Source organism: Lepisosteus oculatus, chromosome 7, assembly GCF_040954835.1.
Source record: "Lepisosteus oculatus isolate fLepOcu1 chromosome 7, fLepOcu1.hap2, whole genome shotgun sequence".
Taxonomy (NCBI): Eukaryota; Metazoa; Chordata; class Actinopteri; order Semionotiformes; family Lepisosteidae; genus Lepisosteus; species Lepisosteus oculatus.
The window spans coordinates 47,448,790-47,466,742 of NC_090702.1; the positions used below are offsets into that span (position 1 = coordinate 47,448,790).

The following is a 17,953-nucleotide window of genomic DNA, read 5'->3' on the forward strand; positions in this document are numbered from 1 at the left end:
ACCCTTGACAAAGGTGACCCTAAACAATACAATCTATATTTATATCAACACAAATATCAATGAGATACTGTACTGTATATACTCAAATATAGAGCTATAAAACAAAAAATAAAATCTGTACACTGACAGCCTGAACCAAGTTATTAACTTTCTAACCTCAATATACTGTAGCACCAATTTAATATAATAAGATTCATCATCATGCTGTCTAAAAGATTTCTTTGCGTTAACATTTAACCATGTTTACTCTCTTTTCAGACAGCCCTTCAAAGATGGGCGAGGTGTGACTCAACGTTCTGCTGTCACAGAAAAATAAGAGATTACTTTTAATAAATTGCAATCAATAACACTGACTTCCTTTGTTGACCTTTAAGATCTCCAGGCAGTTGCAAATCAAAGCTTTATTTGTATGGGTTTCATTAGCCGAACTGCCATCAGTGTTCTCTCCCTGCAACTGCAGCCTAGCATGCAATCATAAACAAATTACACCCCCTGTGTCCTCATTGCAAAGCAGGTCCCTAATTCATAGCTTTCTGAGATTGAATTGCTGGTCCTATCATCTACTACTAATGGCCATCAAGGCACATAACAGAATTAAAAGGGGGCAATTCAAGCATTACTCTTTCATTTAACCTCTTCAGTGTGGCAGGGTCCATTTTTATTACCCCCCCAAGTCTTTTGTTAGACAAAGTCACACTCCTTGTAACTGCCACATGACCATATGACCACCATTTAAGGCAGGATGGCCCAACTCTAGTGGGACCTGCAGTACCTACAGTGGTACCTGTTTGACACTGTAAACGGAACATCACAACACTCCATCCTGCCTAGCTGTGTCAATGGAAAGAGACAAGAAGTAGGCAGAGTCTCTACTGCGTATCCGTGTTTCTCAGGATGGAGTCACAAATGAGGCACACAAAGTAACAGCAGATTAATTTTAAGAGCTAAAAGTTGGCATTTTGAAAAACAAAATGGGACACATTGTGAAAGAAAATGGCATCCCCTGAAGGTCTTATTCACTTGCATCAAAGTTTCATAAATTGAGCAACAGACATACGAGATGTTAAAAAGGTAGATACCTGGGAGTCTCAAAAAGACAAGATATAACATTTTCATTTGATCTGTCCAGTTTACTGCTTCTTCCCCTCATTATTAACAATTGCTCCCACTCTACTGTCACTTTTATAAAGCACAACACACTCCGAGTCATTAGAGCACTGGTAACTATGGTAGAGTCTCTTAGAATCTCAATTCAATGGTTAACACCTGGCTTTTGTCAACATTTCCAGCTTCAAAGCAAAACGATGTTTGTCTGAACTGTAGGGGGTCCAGATTCAGTGATCAAAGTAACCATAAAGTTGACCTTGTTTTACTTTATTTAATCAAGTTCTGCATAAATGATAAAGTGTCAATCAAGTCCAGAAAGACACCACTTAAGAGAACAGAGAGTGGAGGACAGAGTGAAGAACTTGAGGTAAAAAGGAAACATCCAAGGTGGGAGCTTCTTGATCCAGACCACCCAGGAAGACCAGAATGGGGCTCAGTATCTGAAACTTGTTAAGAGAGTTTGCTATTCTGTGGTTTTTAGGGAACTCTGATTTCCTGTGTAAAGAATCCCTTGGGTTATAACAGCCTCTTCTGATTTGTAGGTGTTTTTTTAGAATATGGAAATAGGTTCCTATTAGTTTTGTTAACAGAAAAACAGACTTAACTGCTGGTTGTATTCTGGTTAATTTAGTTTAGCATCTTTAGCAGCTCTTCTTTTGGCCTTTGTAGGCATTATTTAAAGGTCTAACACCCAAAAAGTCAAATATTTGGTAACATAAATATTAATGAATAAATAAAGTATTTGTTTAACCAAGTGTGCCTGAATTATTACTATACTAATCAGAATATTATCCATACCTTTAAACAACATTAAACAGCCATAAAAAGCAAATCAGCTTATTTTTATTCATTACAAGCCAGGTACACAAAAGCAGTGGTTATGCCAGTGCTTTAATTGAAGTGATAATTTGATCAACTATACCATTCTAAACATGGCTCAATCCTAATAAAATTGGTTTTAACACACTCATGAATTTATACAGGTAGAAATAAAATCTCTCAACTCCATAAAGCACAACAATTGGAAAACTTCTAATTGGTAATTTATTAGCTAAATAGGGGGTTCAATTTAACAATCAAGAGCTCAGCTGGAACAACAACCAGCAGCTGCAGGAATGATGAGAATCTGGATAGGGACCTGATTTAGTTCAATTTTGTGTCATAGTTTTAGGAGGAACACAATACATACTGATCTGGATAAAATATTTTTCAAACTAAAATGTGTGGGAGAAACTCTAATACAGGCACTGTTTTGGACTGCATACTGATTTGATTATTTGCATGCTGTTTAAAAAGTCTAAAGTACCTCAATCAGTTTCAAACATTTACAGTAGGAAGACTTTCATTTAAATTTAACAGTGCATACTAGACTGTATTATACTCCAAATAGTACATATGGCAAAATTCAGAGTTGTTGGGGTATAAGAATATTTCCAAAGAAATATATTTATGATGTAAAGACCTCTGTCATCCAGCTGTTCCACATAACGTCAAACAGGGGACATAAACGCGTGCTAAATAGTCAGTCGGTTTCGAATGTGTGGATAACTACAATGTGTAGTTCGTACAATGTATTGATGACTATTACCAAATGAATTTTTCACTTGGTGGATAGTAAATAGTGTTCTAGCCTTTGCAGCTGCTGTCTGAAAGAAGTAATGGAAGTGCAGACTGTGAACCAGCTGTTTTGTATTGGCGTCAATCATTAAAACTGATTTTTGACTGACATTGCTGATAAGTAAGAATAGACATTTCCCCCTTCAAAGACTTAACACTGTACACCAAATGTGTATACAAACCACATACAACCAGTACATGATAATCTTCCCTCAGCATCAGAAGTGAAAAACACACAATGTACCAGTAAAGCAACCAGGAGCACTATCCTATAGGAAGTGCTGTCCCTTGGATTAAACCCCAAACTTAAACTTACCCTGTCTAAGAGGTCATTTAAGATCCTATGATAATGTTTGCAAGCATAGGAGTATTATAACTCTACCAACAGGGCTACACAATTGGCCTACCAAATGGCACCCCTTCATTTAATTAGTGAAGACAATTTCTCACTTCTCCATGCTGTTTAGTGGGATTGCTGGAAAATAATGACCGTTGTGAATCACCAAGGAGGGCTGTACTTCAGTGGTGAATAAAGAGGTTTCCCTTCTACAGTATATGTAAAGTGCTTTGGGATCCATTAGGATGAAACGTACTACAAAAATGCAATCAATCAATTGATCAATTATCCTATTTTAAATGTTAAAGTGCAAAAATTATTTGTTTTTGTGTCTATGGTGTTTTCGCCATGTGGAGTTCCATTTGATTGTGTGAGTTAAACTGTTTTCTGGATAAAGCTTTTCCTTAATAAAAATCCTAGTTCCAATTCCAAACTCTAACAAATTGAAAATCCCTGCTCAGAATGAATGGATAACAGGAATGGCAGGGGTACCATTCGTATCAATTTGAGCTCTACTTTTGGCTTATTGCAACAAACTAAAAATAATTTAAAGGTTTCTCAAAGAGATTCTCAGATATCAAGCATGATGGATGGCGATTTCCTGGTTACCACTGCTGTGCTCTGGGGACAAGGGTTAAGAATGTAATTTCAATTCTGTTCACAAGCTGGAATACTGGTGATTTCATTAAACTCCTGTTTTCAAGTGCATGACTCAACTCAGATCCATATTTCATTATTTCTTACCTGTCTTTTCTCATCCCAGAGCAAGGACTATTTCACTCAGCAATACACCGCCAAATTTGAGACCCACACAACAGACTTTGTTTCAGAGTGATATCTTGTTTGTGCAGTTTGTTCTTATGTTTCTTGCATTTATCAGCATAATGTTCTTGAAACATAAAATTTACCTGGCCTTTATTTCTGTTTTAAAAGGCATCTTTTTCTAAACAGTTTTACATTTAAAACAGCAGAACAAAGACAAGCTGCTTCTAAATGCAAATGTAAATAGTATTTCCAATGTATTTACTTTTAAATATCTTAATTATTTTAAACTTTTCTAGCTGATCTCACCAGATCACAAAAAAGTGCTGAGCCTAGGTAATACTGAGATTGGAATCCTTTATCTAGGAAAATGAGGTACATCTATAAATGGTCTTGGTGGACCACTAGGTAACACTCTTCCATCTGGATGAGAATTTCAAAACCAATGAGCCAGAATGACTATGGACATTGCTTTATGAGATGCTGTCTTGTGAATAAGACAAAAAAAAACAAGGTCCCAACTACTTGGTCATAATAATTCAATGACACTGCTTTAAGGACTAGGATTGGTAACTCCAATACCCTGGCTACATTTAATTTGTGATTAATAATTGGATGGATGATTGGAAAAAAATAATGTTTTCCTATATTTTGCATTGTAATGTAAAAACTGGACAATGCTTCTCATTTTACCTAGGCCCACATGAGTGGGCTTTTGAGTTTTTAGAAGGAACAAACATACTTTGATGTGTAAGAAAAACATAAGCAATGTAAGCTTTATCCTGTGAAAGATTAATGCAATGATTTCCTTTTACGTCCATTTGAATATACTGTATCTTATGAAGTGCAGCCGGCATTGAGTAAAATAAATTAGATTAGACCTTTCATTGGACTATTGAAGTTCTAATGAAAAAAGCATCAGATATACTGTAGGGGAGATCACAATTATAGCTGAATGCAATTGCAAAGAATCTTCCTAAATATAAAAAACGTCCAAGTTTCAGCTAAATCTTATACTTGAATCCCATGATTTGACTTTATTATCCTTGAATATCATCCATGTTTCCAGATCATCATTGTTACGACCCCAAGTGTCTATGGGTAAAGGGGTGTAACATTTAGGATAATTTTTGGATGCAGGTGAGTTCTGGTGTGGGACTTAGGAAGCGTAACAACAAGGGTTGGTGCAAAAAGTGATTATTTTAAGTTGAATAAGTGACTGGCACGTAATAAGACACAATAACACACAGGGGTAAGAAACTAGAGTGGTGCCAAAGAAAAGAAAACAACAAACAAAATGGAGCTGGCTAAGAAAGTGAGGGAAAGCTAACCTAACTACAAAAGAAAACCCGAAACACACGGTCTTCTGCATCTTCAAACGCCCTAGCTAACCTTCACTGACTACCCAAAACCATACAAGACAAAAGGCACTCACCCATACTAAACTAGTGTTACTAATGCAAAAATCAACTACATGTGCAGAATGTATCCAACAACCTAAACTAACCCTATACACAAAAGTTCACACAAATATACAAGTGAACTAGGAATACAAATAATAATAATAAACAAATAATAATAAAAAAGAGAGTAGTCAACAGGAACAGGGTACAAAAGAACACAAAGGTCGAACATATAACATGTTAGGGCAAGGTAATGGCAAAACAAGGATAAACACACAAACAAATGAAAGTACACAGAGACAAGCACAAACCAACAAAAGCCAAAGCTTTACAGACAACACACACGAACGAAACGAAGCTGAAGCAAAAACCAAAAGCGAAGCAAGACAGAAGCTGAGCCAAGCAGAACCAAAGTCAAACAAAAGGCCCCTTCATTCTGAAAGCCTCCAACTTATATACTAAATAAGCTGCACTCTGATTGGCTGAGAAGATGGACCAATGGGGGAGGGAGAACAATCAAGGTCAGGAAGTGTGGAACACAGCAACAAAACACACGTGGACCACACACTGGGACGTAACAATCATATAAAACGGATTTGTAACTTAAAATTCAGTGACGACACTATTTGAATCATATGCCAGGCATTTTCCGTAAATACTTACAGAAACAACATTCACAAAATCATCATCTGAGAGTGTTTCCAGCATTTCTGAGACTGATGTCCTGATCAGTTTGAGAGTCAACCCAGAGACACTTCCACTCCTTGTGTAGAAAAAAGACAAAGAGTAAAAAAGATTAAAAACCTTTCAAAAAGTGTATGGGATATGAAAATATCCCTCATATTTCTGTAAAACCCCTACAGTATCTTGTGTACAGTGTGGTACATCCCTTTCATATCTCAAAGTTCAGTAATGGATGACTGTCAATCCTCAACGTTCATTGTTTATAAGAAAAGCCAACCGTATAAAAATACCAATATAAATCACCAATATATGTAGTTCAGTCTATTGTGACTGAGTTTTTCCCAGACTCACCTGCTGAACCTTGGAAAGCTGAATATAACACCTTACCTAACAATACTAAAGCAAATATATAGTATAAGCAATTGATTTTAAATCTTAAATGGGACGTTTTCACATAACAAATTGTTTGAAAAAAGACTTTTACTTTTTAAAATTTTGAAAAGTTTTGGTAACATTAATGGGTTAGAAATTCACAGAACATTTCTCTCAATCAAAACATAACGAACAGATGCAGCGTTCCTAACATCTGTATCTTCTGAAAGTATAATAAATCTTGCTCTTATTTTACAAGATGTAGCATTGAATACACCACAGAATACTTCATAAAAAGATGAAATTATGGCAAAAAAGATGGAAGAAAAAGAGACAGGATTGCAGACATATTATGCTATAAAAAAGAAAGAGCAACAACGTTTATGTATAACAGTCTAATCGAGGAGATTTATCGGAAGTCAACTTAAACAGAAGAATTTGGTTTTAAATTTTAGCGTCCCCCATTTGCTTGATTCCAGAACTGCAGTTTCCTGAGCAACACTTTATCTGTTGAAATGGTGGTCACTGTCACCTCAGTGAGGACTGAGAGCTGCAGAAGTGAGATAATCGCTCACTTTTCTCCCAGCAGAAAAATCAAAAGTCTTGGCATCATCTTACCCTCTCCCATAAAACCCAAAATGTGGGGAGTATTTGTAATTACGGTATCATAATAAAATGTATTCCTTCACAATTAGATAAATGGTTTATTAAGTCCATTTGGTCCAATGTACATTGTATGACTAAGAAGTGAGTACTATATCAACAACCTTTAAATATTAACACAAACTCACCATGCTTCTTCCTAAATTAGTAATATTTACTTTATTAAGAGCATGAAATAGTTCCAAATGAAAGGAGGCCATTTGGCCCATCTAGCCTATTTGGCAAATATATCCAAAGATCTCATCCATCCTTCTCTTGAGGGGTGCCAGGGTATCGGCTTCAACGATGTGGCCAGGCAGCCTTTCTACACTTCCACAAGTGTTTGGGTATATTGTACATACAGTATACTGGAAGTGTTTCAATTCCCTTCATATGTTTATAGTGTATCAATAGTAACAAACTTCAGTTTGTAATGAATAACATACTAAGGAGTCCACCATGTGTGGTTTATGCTGTACAACACTTGGGTTGCTGAGATTATGAGGGGATAAGCGTACCCTTGGGAAATTATAATGTGTAAACTTGTGTTTAAAAAGATGAAAGATCAGGGCTGAGACAATTAACCAATACATATTAAATGTTAAAGGAAGCTAAAGATTTGCAATTAAGACAATTAGAGCTGTTAAAGCTAAAAATGCACATGGGAATGACATTTCTACTTTTTTAGTACTTGGTTTGGTGCTATAATTAGTACAAATAAAAATACTGCTTTTTAAAGGCTTTGAAAAAAGCACTATATTTTAGTAAAATAATGTTGTTCCCTTGCAACCATTGACAGATAATAGGGAAGTCCTGAATTAAGAACTGGTAACAGGTGTCACAGAGTGAATCTGGGAATCTGGACGTTGCTTATTCTACAAGCATCCAATTTAACAAGCAGGTCTGGATAGAGTTCAACTGAATTCAATAGATGTCCTGAAAACATTAAAAATAAAATTACAACTCTCTAAATGTTTATGGAATCACCTAAATTGTGTTCATTTTATGATTAGGAGGCTGTTCTGGCAAAGAAAATCTACATGTAAATGTTTTTTTTTTATTTTTCATTGAAATTGAATTAAAATGAAAGGCACTTACACGTCAACAAGAATCAACATATCCTTTGGCGAAGCTGCTCCTTGTATGTACCTAAAAAACACACAAACCAATATTTCATGAACATACTGTACACAAGGCAAGAGCTTTGATCCCCAGCTACTCACTGATCCAGAACAATGAAGAAAAAAAGATCAAGAATTATTTCTAACAAAGCAATAGCTTACTATTTAAATCACATTCACCATTATGTCATATCTAGTCTGTAGTTCTGTTAAAGGGCTTTATTTTTGCTTAATTTGTGATTAATTCTATGTTGCCTGTTTAAAAACTAGAAACAAAAATACCATGTACATAAATATTCATAGCTCTGAAATATACACACTGGTTTAAGAAAGTGGTCTATATACACTGTTAGATACAGATGTATGGCTTTTTATGATTTTACTCATATTTCCCACTGAAATGCATTCTAAAATTAATAAAATGCATGTCAATAAATGTCATAGATATTACTGTAGGTGAATGTCTTGAATAAAAATTAAAATTAAATAATTGTTGAAACTGTGAAAATACTTCTGTCAACCTTTGTATTATGATCTTCACTATTATTAAAAAATGTGTTAAATTCTGTTCTAAAAATGTCTTACTAATGTCACGCCCTGTACACCTAGAGGGTGCTCTACTTCAGTCCTGTTCCTAGTTCCATGTGATTATTCTTGTCTTTCCGGTGTGTCTTGTTGTGTAGCCTATGTACTTCCTGTGTCTGCTGTGCTCCTTGCTCAGCATTGAGGGTACGGATGTTGTAAGACATAGCCTAGCACCAGGTCGCCCCTGTCCGCTACGCATAGAGTCTTTACTGCTCTCCTTGTCATTCCACGGCATGCCTTTCCGACATCCGTGACAACTAATATACCATTTTTGGACAGTCAACTTTAATTTATCTGAACTGAAAAAGGCTTGGCACGGTGGCGTAACTTAGCTCTTCTTACCGTTTTTGGAATCTGGTTGACCACTGGCCTAGAGCACCATCCCTGTGGAATTTACATGCTTTTCCTGAGTTGCCATGGGTTCTTTGAGGTGCTCTGGTTCTATCCCACCTTCCGCAGACATGCTACCTACAGTATGTTATGTTAATTGGAGTTCTGTTAAATGTTACCTACCTGTTTGATAACTGGAGTCACTTAATTGTCTTGTGTGTGTGACCCATAATGGACTGCTGTCCTAACCAGAGCGTAGTCCTATGCTTTTGGGATAGGTACTGAGCTGCTGTGACCTCGACCAAGAATAATTTCATATAATGTGAATTTGAATCGCTTACCATGGTCGCCGTCGAACATCGTACAAATCAATTTTACTCGCAGTGTTCCGTGAGTCCTTCCAAGGAGAAGCTGAAATAAACATAAACTCCCATTACAATGAATGATGTTTAAAGGTTTTGCATTACATACATTAATTATATCACTGGTACGAAATGGGTTAATATAGTCTAACTCTGTAACTTGTACTTCGTAATGCACTTTTTTTTGGAAGAATTACAAATTGATTTATATTTTGAATTGTAATCCTGAAACATGAATCAATACACTATTTGGCAAATTTTGTATTATTTTTTTAATGTTTTTTTAATTTTTTTTATCTCCTTTCCAGCAACTATAGAAGTAGTACTGGCACTCTCTCTCGGCCCAGATAGTGACCTGGATCTGAACTCACTGCAAGAATAGCTCAAAGCAGAGGCCTGGAAATTGTTTGCTAATTGACTGTGTTGATGACTGTTTGTATAAAGCCATTAAATGCCTGGAAAGGACTCAGTTTCAGTGGATACTGTAAGTGGCTTCTGATTTCAGGGCAGGAAGCCATTAAAGCCCCAGATGGTTTTGCTATTTACTATAATTTGCAAAGATGTAACATTGTTTGCAGATTGCACTATAGAAGACCACCTAATCCAATTTGTATTGGGGCACATACCCAGGCACTACCTTTTACTGCCCCCACCCTTAACCCTTCATGGGACTCCTTTAGCAAACAGGTAATGATAACTAATCCTTCCAGCCCTTTTCCAATATCTCAGCAAGCAATGGGCACAAGGCAGTATACACCCTGGACAGGATACCAGTCCATCGCAGATCGCATGCTGACACCCACTCACACCAGGGAAAATATTCCCAGGAGCCAATTAACCTCCGGAAGCAGAGCATCCAGAGGACACCCATGGGGAAAACATACTGTACAAACATCAGACAGACAGCACCTTAGGTCCAGAATTGAACCCAGGACAACAACACTTGTGGCACCACTGTGGTGCCCACTTTAAATAATATTTCCATATTTAGATTTTGCCGTATTAAATATAAAAGTTTCAACAATCAATTTGAACAGACTGCGGTGTTTTGAGCACCCTGTGTTACAGTCTCCGACATTGAACCTTTGCTGTTCAGTCTGCAGTATCAGTTTAGATTAGAAAGAGGTCTAACTAGTTTAGTTCAAACAGAGGAATATGTTCCGCTTCTGTGATTTTTTTATTTTAGCCTGAAGAGTATTAGGAAACGTGACATGCCTCTTTCTATCTCGTGTGTATAAAACACAAATTGGAAATAAAAAAAATATTTACAAGAACATTGAAAGAAATATTACTGAAATACATTCATCATGATTAACTGCCTGGGTTGCCAAGACTATGCAGTACTATATGACAGATATGCATATATGGTTTCAGAGCACATATCCAACAAACCCTTGCTGCATGTTTCATTTCCTCTCTAAATGTTGGCATACAGTACTTTCGAACTTGGATGGTAAATAAGCAGCTAGCTGGGGCAATAATATCATGAAATTACTGTATGTGAGAAAATACCAATAATGCTTCTGATAGTTCTGGTTCAATTTTTATGCAAGTAAGTAATATTAAAAAAGAAAAAAAAAACATTTGCAGGGATACAATTTTTTTCCCAGTGAAAAAAACAGGGAATTTTTATACTATTGACTTGTGTTGTAAGAGCTTCAAAACAGATTCAAATGATAATGGCAAACATTAATACCGTAAGCTGGTACTTATCCTGCTACAGTATATTTCAGAACAGTAACAATTAGTAACAGTAACAGTAAGAGGTCTCTATCAGCTTTTGCATGTTAGTGACACTTCTATTTGAAGTACAATAATGAAAAGCAATGGATATTCTATATGTACATTTCAAAATACATTATTCCCGTGGTTTTCTAGTTTCCAATATGCAGTACCATTTCCTAAGACATTTCGTTTCAATAATTTAAGAGGGGTGATAGGTTGTTGTAATCAGTTAACAGCGCAAGGAACTCAACCATAATGCACAACTGCTTCAGCCTTAGTGCAGGAGAAGGAAAAAAAGCATGGTTACAAATGAGAGGAGGCTATTGCAGCTATCAAGCTCAATTGGTTGCTAACAAAATCATGCCCAGATGCAGAGTTTGTGAAAGCAGCTGACTGAAGAAAGACTTTAAATCAGGGGTGTCCAAACTTTGTCCTGGAGGGCTCGTGTGTCTCTAGATTTCCAAGGTCTCTTTAAGCAGCAACACCTGAAGAGCTGGAAGGGAGCTAATAATTTGGTCCAGTAAAACTGATAATGAGGCGATTTAGCTTGTTAAGAGCGGAGTTGGAATGAAAACCTGCAGACACACCAACCCTCCCAGGACTGGACAGCCCTGCATTAAATACTATTAGCACAGACCAGTCAAATGTGTTACAGATTCCAGAAGCAATTGACATAAACAAACCTCCAGGGCCTCATGGTAATATACCAATTATACTTAAGGAAACACGATGGTATCCATAACAAAATACGTCTTGCTGTCACTCAAAGACAGAAGTAATAGTCGTTGACTGGAACAGTGCTAATGAAAGAGGGCAACAAAACCAAACCAAGCAATCCTCAGATCCATCATCCATCCATCTGTTTTCTAACCACTTCTTCCACTTCAGGGTTGTGGGGGAGCCAGAGCCTATCCCAGCAAGCAACAGATGCAAGGCAGGGTACAACCTGGACAGGACAGCAATCCAGCTCAGGGCAGACACACTGACACAAATACAGACATGCACACACTCACACCTAGGGCCTTGCGCCAGAGGCCAATGAACCTACCAGTATGTAGGTATACAAACTGCACACAGGTAGCTCTCCAGGTCTGGAATTGAACTCAGGGCTCTAGCTCAGCAATGCTTACCATTTTGCACTGTGCAGTCCTATTAGAATCGCAGTTCTCCCTAATATGTACTGTATATATCTATTATTTACATGCTGAAACTAGTTAGAATAAATAAACTAGTTAGATTTACAAATTACATCACAACAGGATTATTAGGCAAACATCCAAAAACTGCAAGGGACATTAAAAAAAAAGAAAAGATTTTGACCAAGAACGACATCGGTGTTTCAGTTGACATACCATTTCTATCTTATCATCTCAACTATAAATATAAAATATAAAAGCAATCAAAATCGGCAGGATTCCTGGATTTTAAGTAATGCTACAGAATATACTGGGAAGCTAAACAACACAAGGAGCGCCGAGTGAAGTATTCTAAATACTTAAAGGTGTGAACAAACTAAAACCAAATGTCGTCTCCAGAAATGGGAAAAATGTACGCACTGGAAGACTGGAAGATGAAAACTGTGGAAAAGTGTATTAAACACTGAGAACAGGGTGTACTGTTTTACACAAAGGATAGAGGCAGAGAGTGATTGAGAAACATAAGAAAAGTAAAAAATGGGCACAGGCATTGAAAGCGTACTTCAAAGAATACTCTTATTCCCACAGTTCCTTAATGGCTCTCTTACCCACGCTTTTCCATACTCTATCTTGATTGTTTGAAAACACTAGATCAATACAGACATGGCCTTTAGTAGGTATTCTTACAAACTGAGCAAAAAAGCTGTTGTTAGCTCATGCCTACTGTACCATTCCAGTTTCAACTGCTGATATTTCTAATGGCTCTCTCCAAGTTTTGTGAGAAAAATTAATCATCACCTTTTATCAAAGCAGCCCTGATTTAGTTATATGACACTGTACAGTAATTGAAAACAGCATTTGGTAAAATGTAGATGTTAAATGTAAACTCCTATTGCTTTTTGAATGCATTATTGTAAGTCTGACCCATACAGTAGATGGTACAGTGCTTTGCAAAACTATTTAGACCATTTCATAATTTTCACATTTTGTTGCTTTAAAGCTTGCAGTCATGACACTTTGAATTAAATAATCGTATTTGTTGTTTACGCAACCCCAAACAAAAAAGTAAATAAATCATGAAGGTGAGAGAAAAATGGAAATTCTGGATGCATTAGTATTCAAAAACTTTGGTGTGGCAATCCTACATTAATTCAGGTGTACAAAATTACCTTAACGAGTCACATTATTACTTGATTTGGCCTCTGTCAGTGTGCATTATTAAGGGTTCATATGATTTCAGAATACATTTACCTTTCTCTGTAAAGACTTATCTCTTTGAGCATGGTGACGTCTGTAATTAAGCAGAGGGAGATATCCAGATGCTGCTTAGAGCAGGCTGCACCTCCAAATGGAGCAACTGGGCAAAGAGGAAACTGCTTAGTGATGCCACTGTGACACTAACAGGGACTAAGAAAGAGTAACAGACTTTAGTTTGGAAGATGGGAGAAAATGTTTATCGGTCAACCATATCCCAGTCTCTCTACATAGGGGGCTTGCATAAAACTGAAAAGACACCACATGGGATCTGCAACAAAGAGTCCAAGTGATAAAGTAAACATTTGGCACAATGTTTACTTGTGCACAATGTTTACAGCACAGGTGTCAGATTCCTGTGCTGGAGTATTAATTTTGATGTATAGTGATACACCTCAACTAATTATACTGTATCTTTCCTCTCTGTTAAGAATTTAATTAATTCTGTATTTATCAGTCTCCTTTGACAATGTGTTAGTGATACCAATTACAGTTCATAGTAATTCCCAAATAATGCAATATCCTCTATTTCTTCTTGCTTTTTTTCCTAACTCTCCTGGCATTTAAGTATACATTTAAATTGTTTTGTTTTGACATTTTGATTTTTCCCTGGGTTCTGTTTTTTGACATGACTATACAGTAAGTATACAGTATATCTCTATACAGTATATATTTTTTTCTTTTGGGTACCTTCCATTCTAGTTTAAATGTTTTTTCCTGTAGATTCTCGCCCCACGCAGAGTGTTGCTCATCTCATTCAGATGTAATCCATCATGTCTGTGGGGATGGCCTTTGCCACAGCACAGCTTCCAATGGCCAAGAAAGATGAAGCCTTGTTTATTACACCATGTGCTGTGCTTACAGATTAGCACTTCCAGTTCTTCACCTTTGCATAGTGCAGGCAGGATCCCTGAGGAAACCAATGAGTCCTACTCTTACGTTGGTTTCCAAGGCTTTTGAATTTCTTTCAGGTGGACACTGCGTGGTTTATGCCAATATCTTTTGACACAAAAGTGGGGGATGATCCCTAATTTACATCTGATACCTCTCGTCTTTCATTCCTTTGCTGTTTTCTTTTAGACTGAGACAAACAAGAAATGACAACAAGCCCCCTCATTGGTAAAATATAAAGTAGTACTCTTTCATCATCACCTCAGAAAGGTTAAGAGAACTACTGTAAATGGAGTGAATATCTACTGCAACCTTATGTAATTCCTCGTAGGCTGCTCTGGTCGATAAATCCTTCTACCGCCTGCAGTAAATACTAGGATAAAGTAGTTTAGGAGGGTAGCTGCGTCAGCATGCATAGGCTGCAAAGGAACAAGTCAAGGTTTATTCCATGCTGAAAAGAGAAGAAAGGAAACACAACATTTCGGCTGTGGAGCCTTCTTCGGGTGTGTGAAGATTACCCTTAGAAAAACATTTCTACAATTGTACTATATAACTGAGCCATAGCTTTATTCTAACAGATACACAACGGGTGTCACACTCGAAGAAGGCTCCACAGCCGAAACGTTGTGTTTCCTTTCTTCTCTTTTCAGCATGGAATAAACATGGAATAAACCTATTACTTGTTCCTATCACATGGTATGATTCTCTATAGCTTTCTCATTTCAAGCTCTTCTCCTTCTTTGTTTACCATTTTAATGAGTGATATGTCATTATAATGCTCAGATTGTCTTGAAGCAACAAATACTCTAATATGTCATACAAAATTCACAGAAGACTGGACCTCAGCATTAGTTGTCTGTTTTTTTTTGTCCCCCTTTGTCCCGTGTTTGTCTGTGATAGTGTGGGCATTGGGGTGACAGGGCCCTGCGTTTTTGTTGTTATTTTTCCCTGCAGAGGCCCTGGGACCGAGCAGCAGTCACACAGCATTCATGGGGGCAGGATGAATGTGAGTGGAGGTGCCCCTGGTGAACTGATTGACCAGACCAAAAATCAATGTTGACACATAAATAAAGCTGTGGTAAAAGATTACATTTTCCCTTTAAGTTGAAATCCCTATGTAATGAAACTGTCATGAATAACGTACTGTACTGGCAAAATAGAGAAATGCAGATGATGTTGTGTCTGGAAATAGATCTGCAAATAGGCGAAGAGCCTGACAGCGCCTGTCAAATGTAAAGCCGCCAAAGGAGAGTTTTAGTTTCACAGTCTGCCACAACTCTGTCTACCTGGTCAATATACAGTTTTCTACAAATCTTAACATAATTCTGGTGGCATAACAGCAGGACCACAAACATAACTCATTCTCTCTTTTATTTTAGGACCAAAACAGTTCTATTTTAGTATGGTAAACTGTCTGCCATGGCGATTCAAAAGCGTAGCTGCTCTACTGTATATCACTTGTGCATCAAAACAGCCGATGGAGGCTTTACACCAGATCCCACTTTTCTTAAAATAGAAATCAATTTTCTCATAACCTTCTGTGAGAAAAGGGAGAGAAATCTACACTGCAATATATGCTCAAAAACATGACAAAGAGTGAGTTTCTGCACCTGGTTTATCTATATGTATATATCCCTCTTTTTCAACTAAATTTAAAAGAAATTATCCTTGTATCAGTAAATAATTTTGCCCACCATGTATATATATAAGCCTAACAAAGAGATAAATGTTAAATTTATTAAAGCTCTAAATTCTATTACTAAATTAATAATAAATATGTTGTGTATGTCACACAGGTGGGGGCTGCAACTCAGAGGATGAAGTGGGTCTGCGCCTATATACTGTATAAAGTGCTTTAAGATACTGTGGGATGAAAAGTGCTATAAATATTCATGATTATCATTGCTGCTTTTTTTAGTTAGGGTTGTCACCTCTGATTTATACTGTAAAACACAACACACTGAAGCTACAACATAAAATGAAATAAATTAGCTTGCTATGAAATGTATAAAAGTGTCACCACTTACTTCAACAGTTCTTACCTTAGGAAGGTTAACAAGTTGAATTGCATAATTATAGACCAATAACTTTGACCCAACAATTATTAGATCTAAACTAGAGCATAATACCCTAAGAAGTAATCAAGCAGGATTTAGAAAAGCCTAATCAACAGTAATGAATACACACAGGGCCTACGATATTGTGTATTTAGATTTTCAGAAGGCTTTCGATAAAGTTCCTCACAAATGTCTAATTCAGGGAAACACTGTTTGGATTGAGAATGGGTTATGGAAAAACAGGGAGTAAAATGTATCAGTGATCTAGATTTTGGTATAGTTAAGAAATTATTCAATGCTGCAGATGAGCCAAATAAGGAAGATGTGCAAACTGTAAAAGATGCAAATAAAATTAAAAATGATTTAGATAAAATTAACGAGTGGGCACACCTGGAAGGGGATGTTTAATGCAGACAAACACAGGGTATTGCACTACTAACTATCAGATAGGCTAGATACAGTAGGTCAAATGGCCAATTGGCCTCCTCTCATTTGTAACGTGTCTTTTATTCTGAAACTCTGATTAGGAAAATGAAGGGTCTACACCATGCAATCATTGCTGCTAGTTGTGTTTATATCCAATATTTAAAGTGTGACTTAGTTACCGACACAAGAGGTGCTGAAAAATTAAGGATGATTTGCAATTGAAATTAAATGTGAATGAAATAGCTTGTAAATTATATTAAAATGGTAGCATTTCAGTATTATTAAAAGATGATAAAACAGTATATTACTGTATGTGTATGGTCACATTTTCTGGGAGCATGTTACTGACTGACAATTTGCAGTCATAGAATGCAATTGTGCATGTACTGTAGTAATAGCTAGTAATAGCAATAGTAAGCAATATACTGTAGTTATCTACAGTAGTTATTACTGTCATTACCAGTTAACTATAAAGAGAGGTATGAGGTATGAGTGGAAAGCTGCATATGAAAGACCCACAAAGTTTCAGTTGGTGAGCTGAAATGCTCACACCTGAACACTTCACAATTTGTGCCAAACCACTGCATTCTTTCTTTCTGCTTTCGATGTCTGATTGCTCCTTATGTCTAGATATCTTATGACAAGAATACGAAACCAGAATTAAAAAAATCCCTGCATATTTTCCATAAATATATACTGCACATCCATTCATTAAATATTTTCCCTGGTTATCTTATCAGTAAAATGGACATGTTTATATGTACACGTATATAGTGCCTTTTGTGATAAAATGCCTTAGATATTTTCTCATGCATTATAAAGTCATCAGGTGTGATAATAATAATAATATTATTAATAATAATAATAATACAATAAAACAGCAACAGTTGTAATAGTAATACTGTATTCTCAGAAACAGTAAAAGTCCATCCTTCACGGAGAACTGTGAAACATAAAACATACATAAAGCTAGATAAATCACATTTGTAGCTTCTCACAACTCAAAAAATGCCCTGTGAAGCAACTAATAAAGCAATATACTGTAAATGTAAGTCGGTTTCAGTGACAGAGATAACAGTATGTCTACATACAGTACTTCTTTTTCTCGACAAGTTACAATATTAAAGTTACAACAGGGGTGG

General features: G+C 36.5%; 1 protein-coding gene across 10 annotated transcripts in view; it reads right to left on the bottom strand.

Moving 5' to 3' along the window:
- LOC102697890 (voltage-dependent calcium channel subunit alpha-2/delta-1) overlaps positions 1-17,953 on the bottom strand; it is a 238,143-nt gene that overhangs the window by 65,333 nt on the left and 154,857 nt on the right. For all 10 annotated transcript variants that reach the window (XM_069192581.1, XM_069192580.1, XM_015352221.2 and 7 more), the window contains exons 8-10: positions 9,302-9,371; positions 8,023-8,073; positions 5,890-5,989 (exon numbers count right to left, since the gene is read on the bottom strand). In XM_069192581.1, coding sequence (XP_069048682.1) covers positions 5,890-5,989; positions 8,023-8,073; positions 9,302-9,371 — 221 coding nt within the window. The remainder of the gene's footprint in view (positions 1-5,889; positions 5,990-8,022; positions 8,074-9,301; positions 9,372-17,953) is intronic.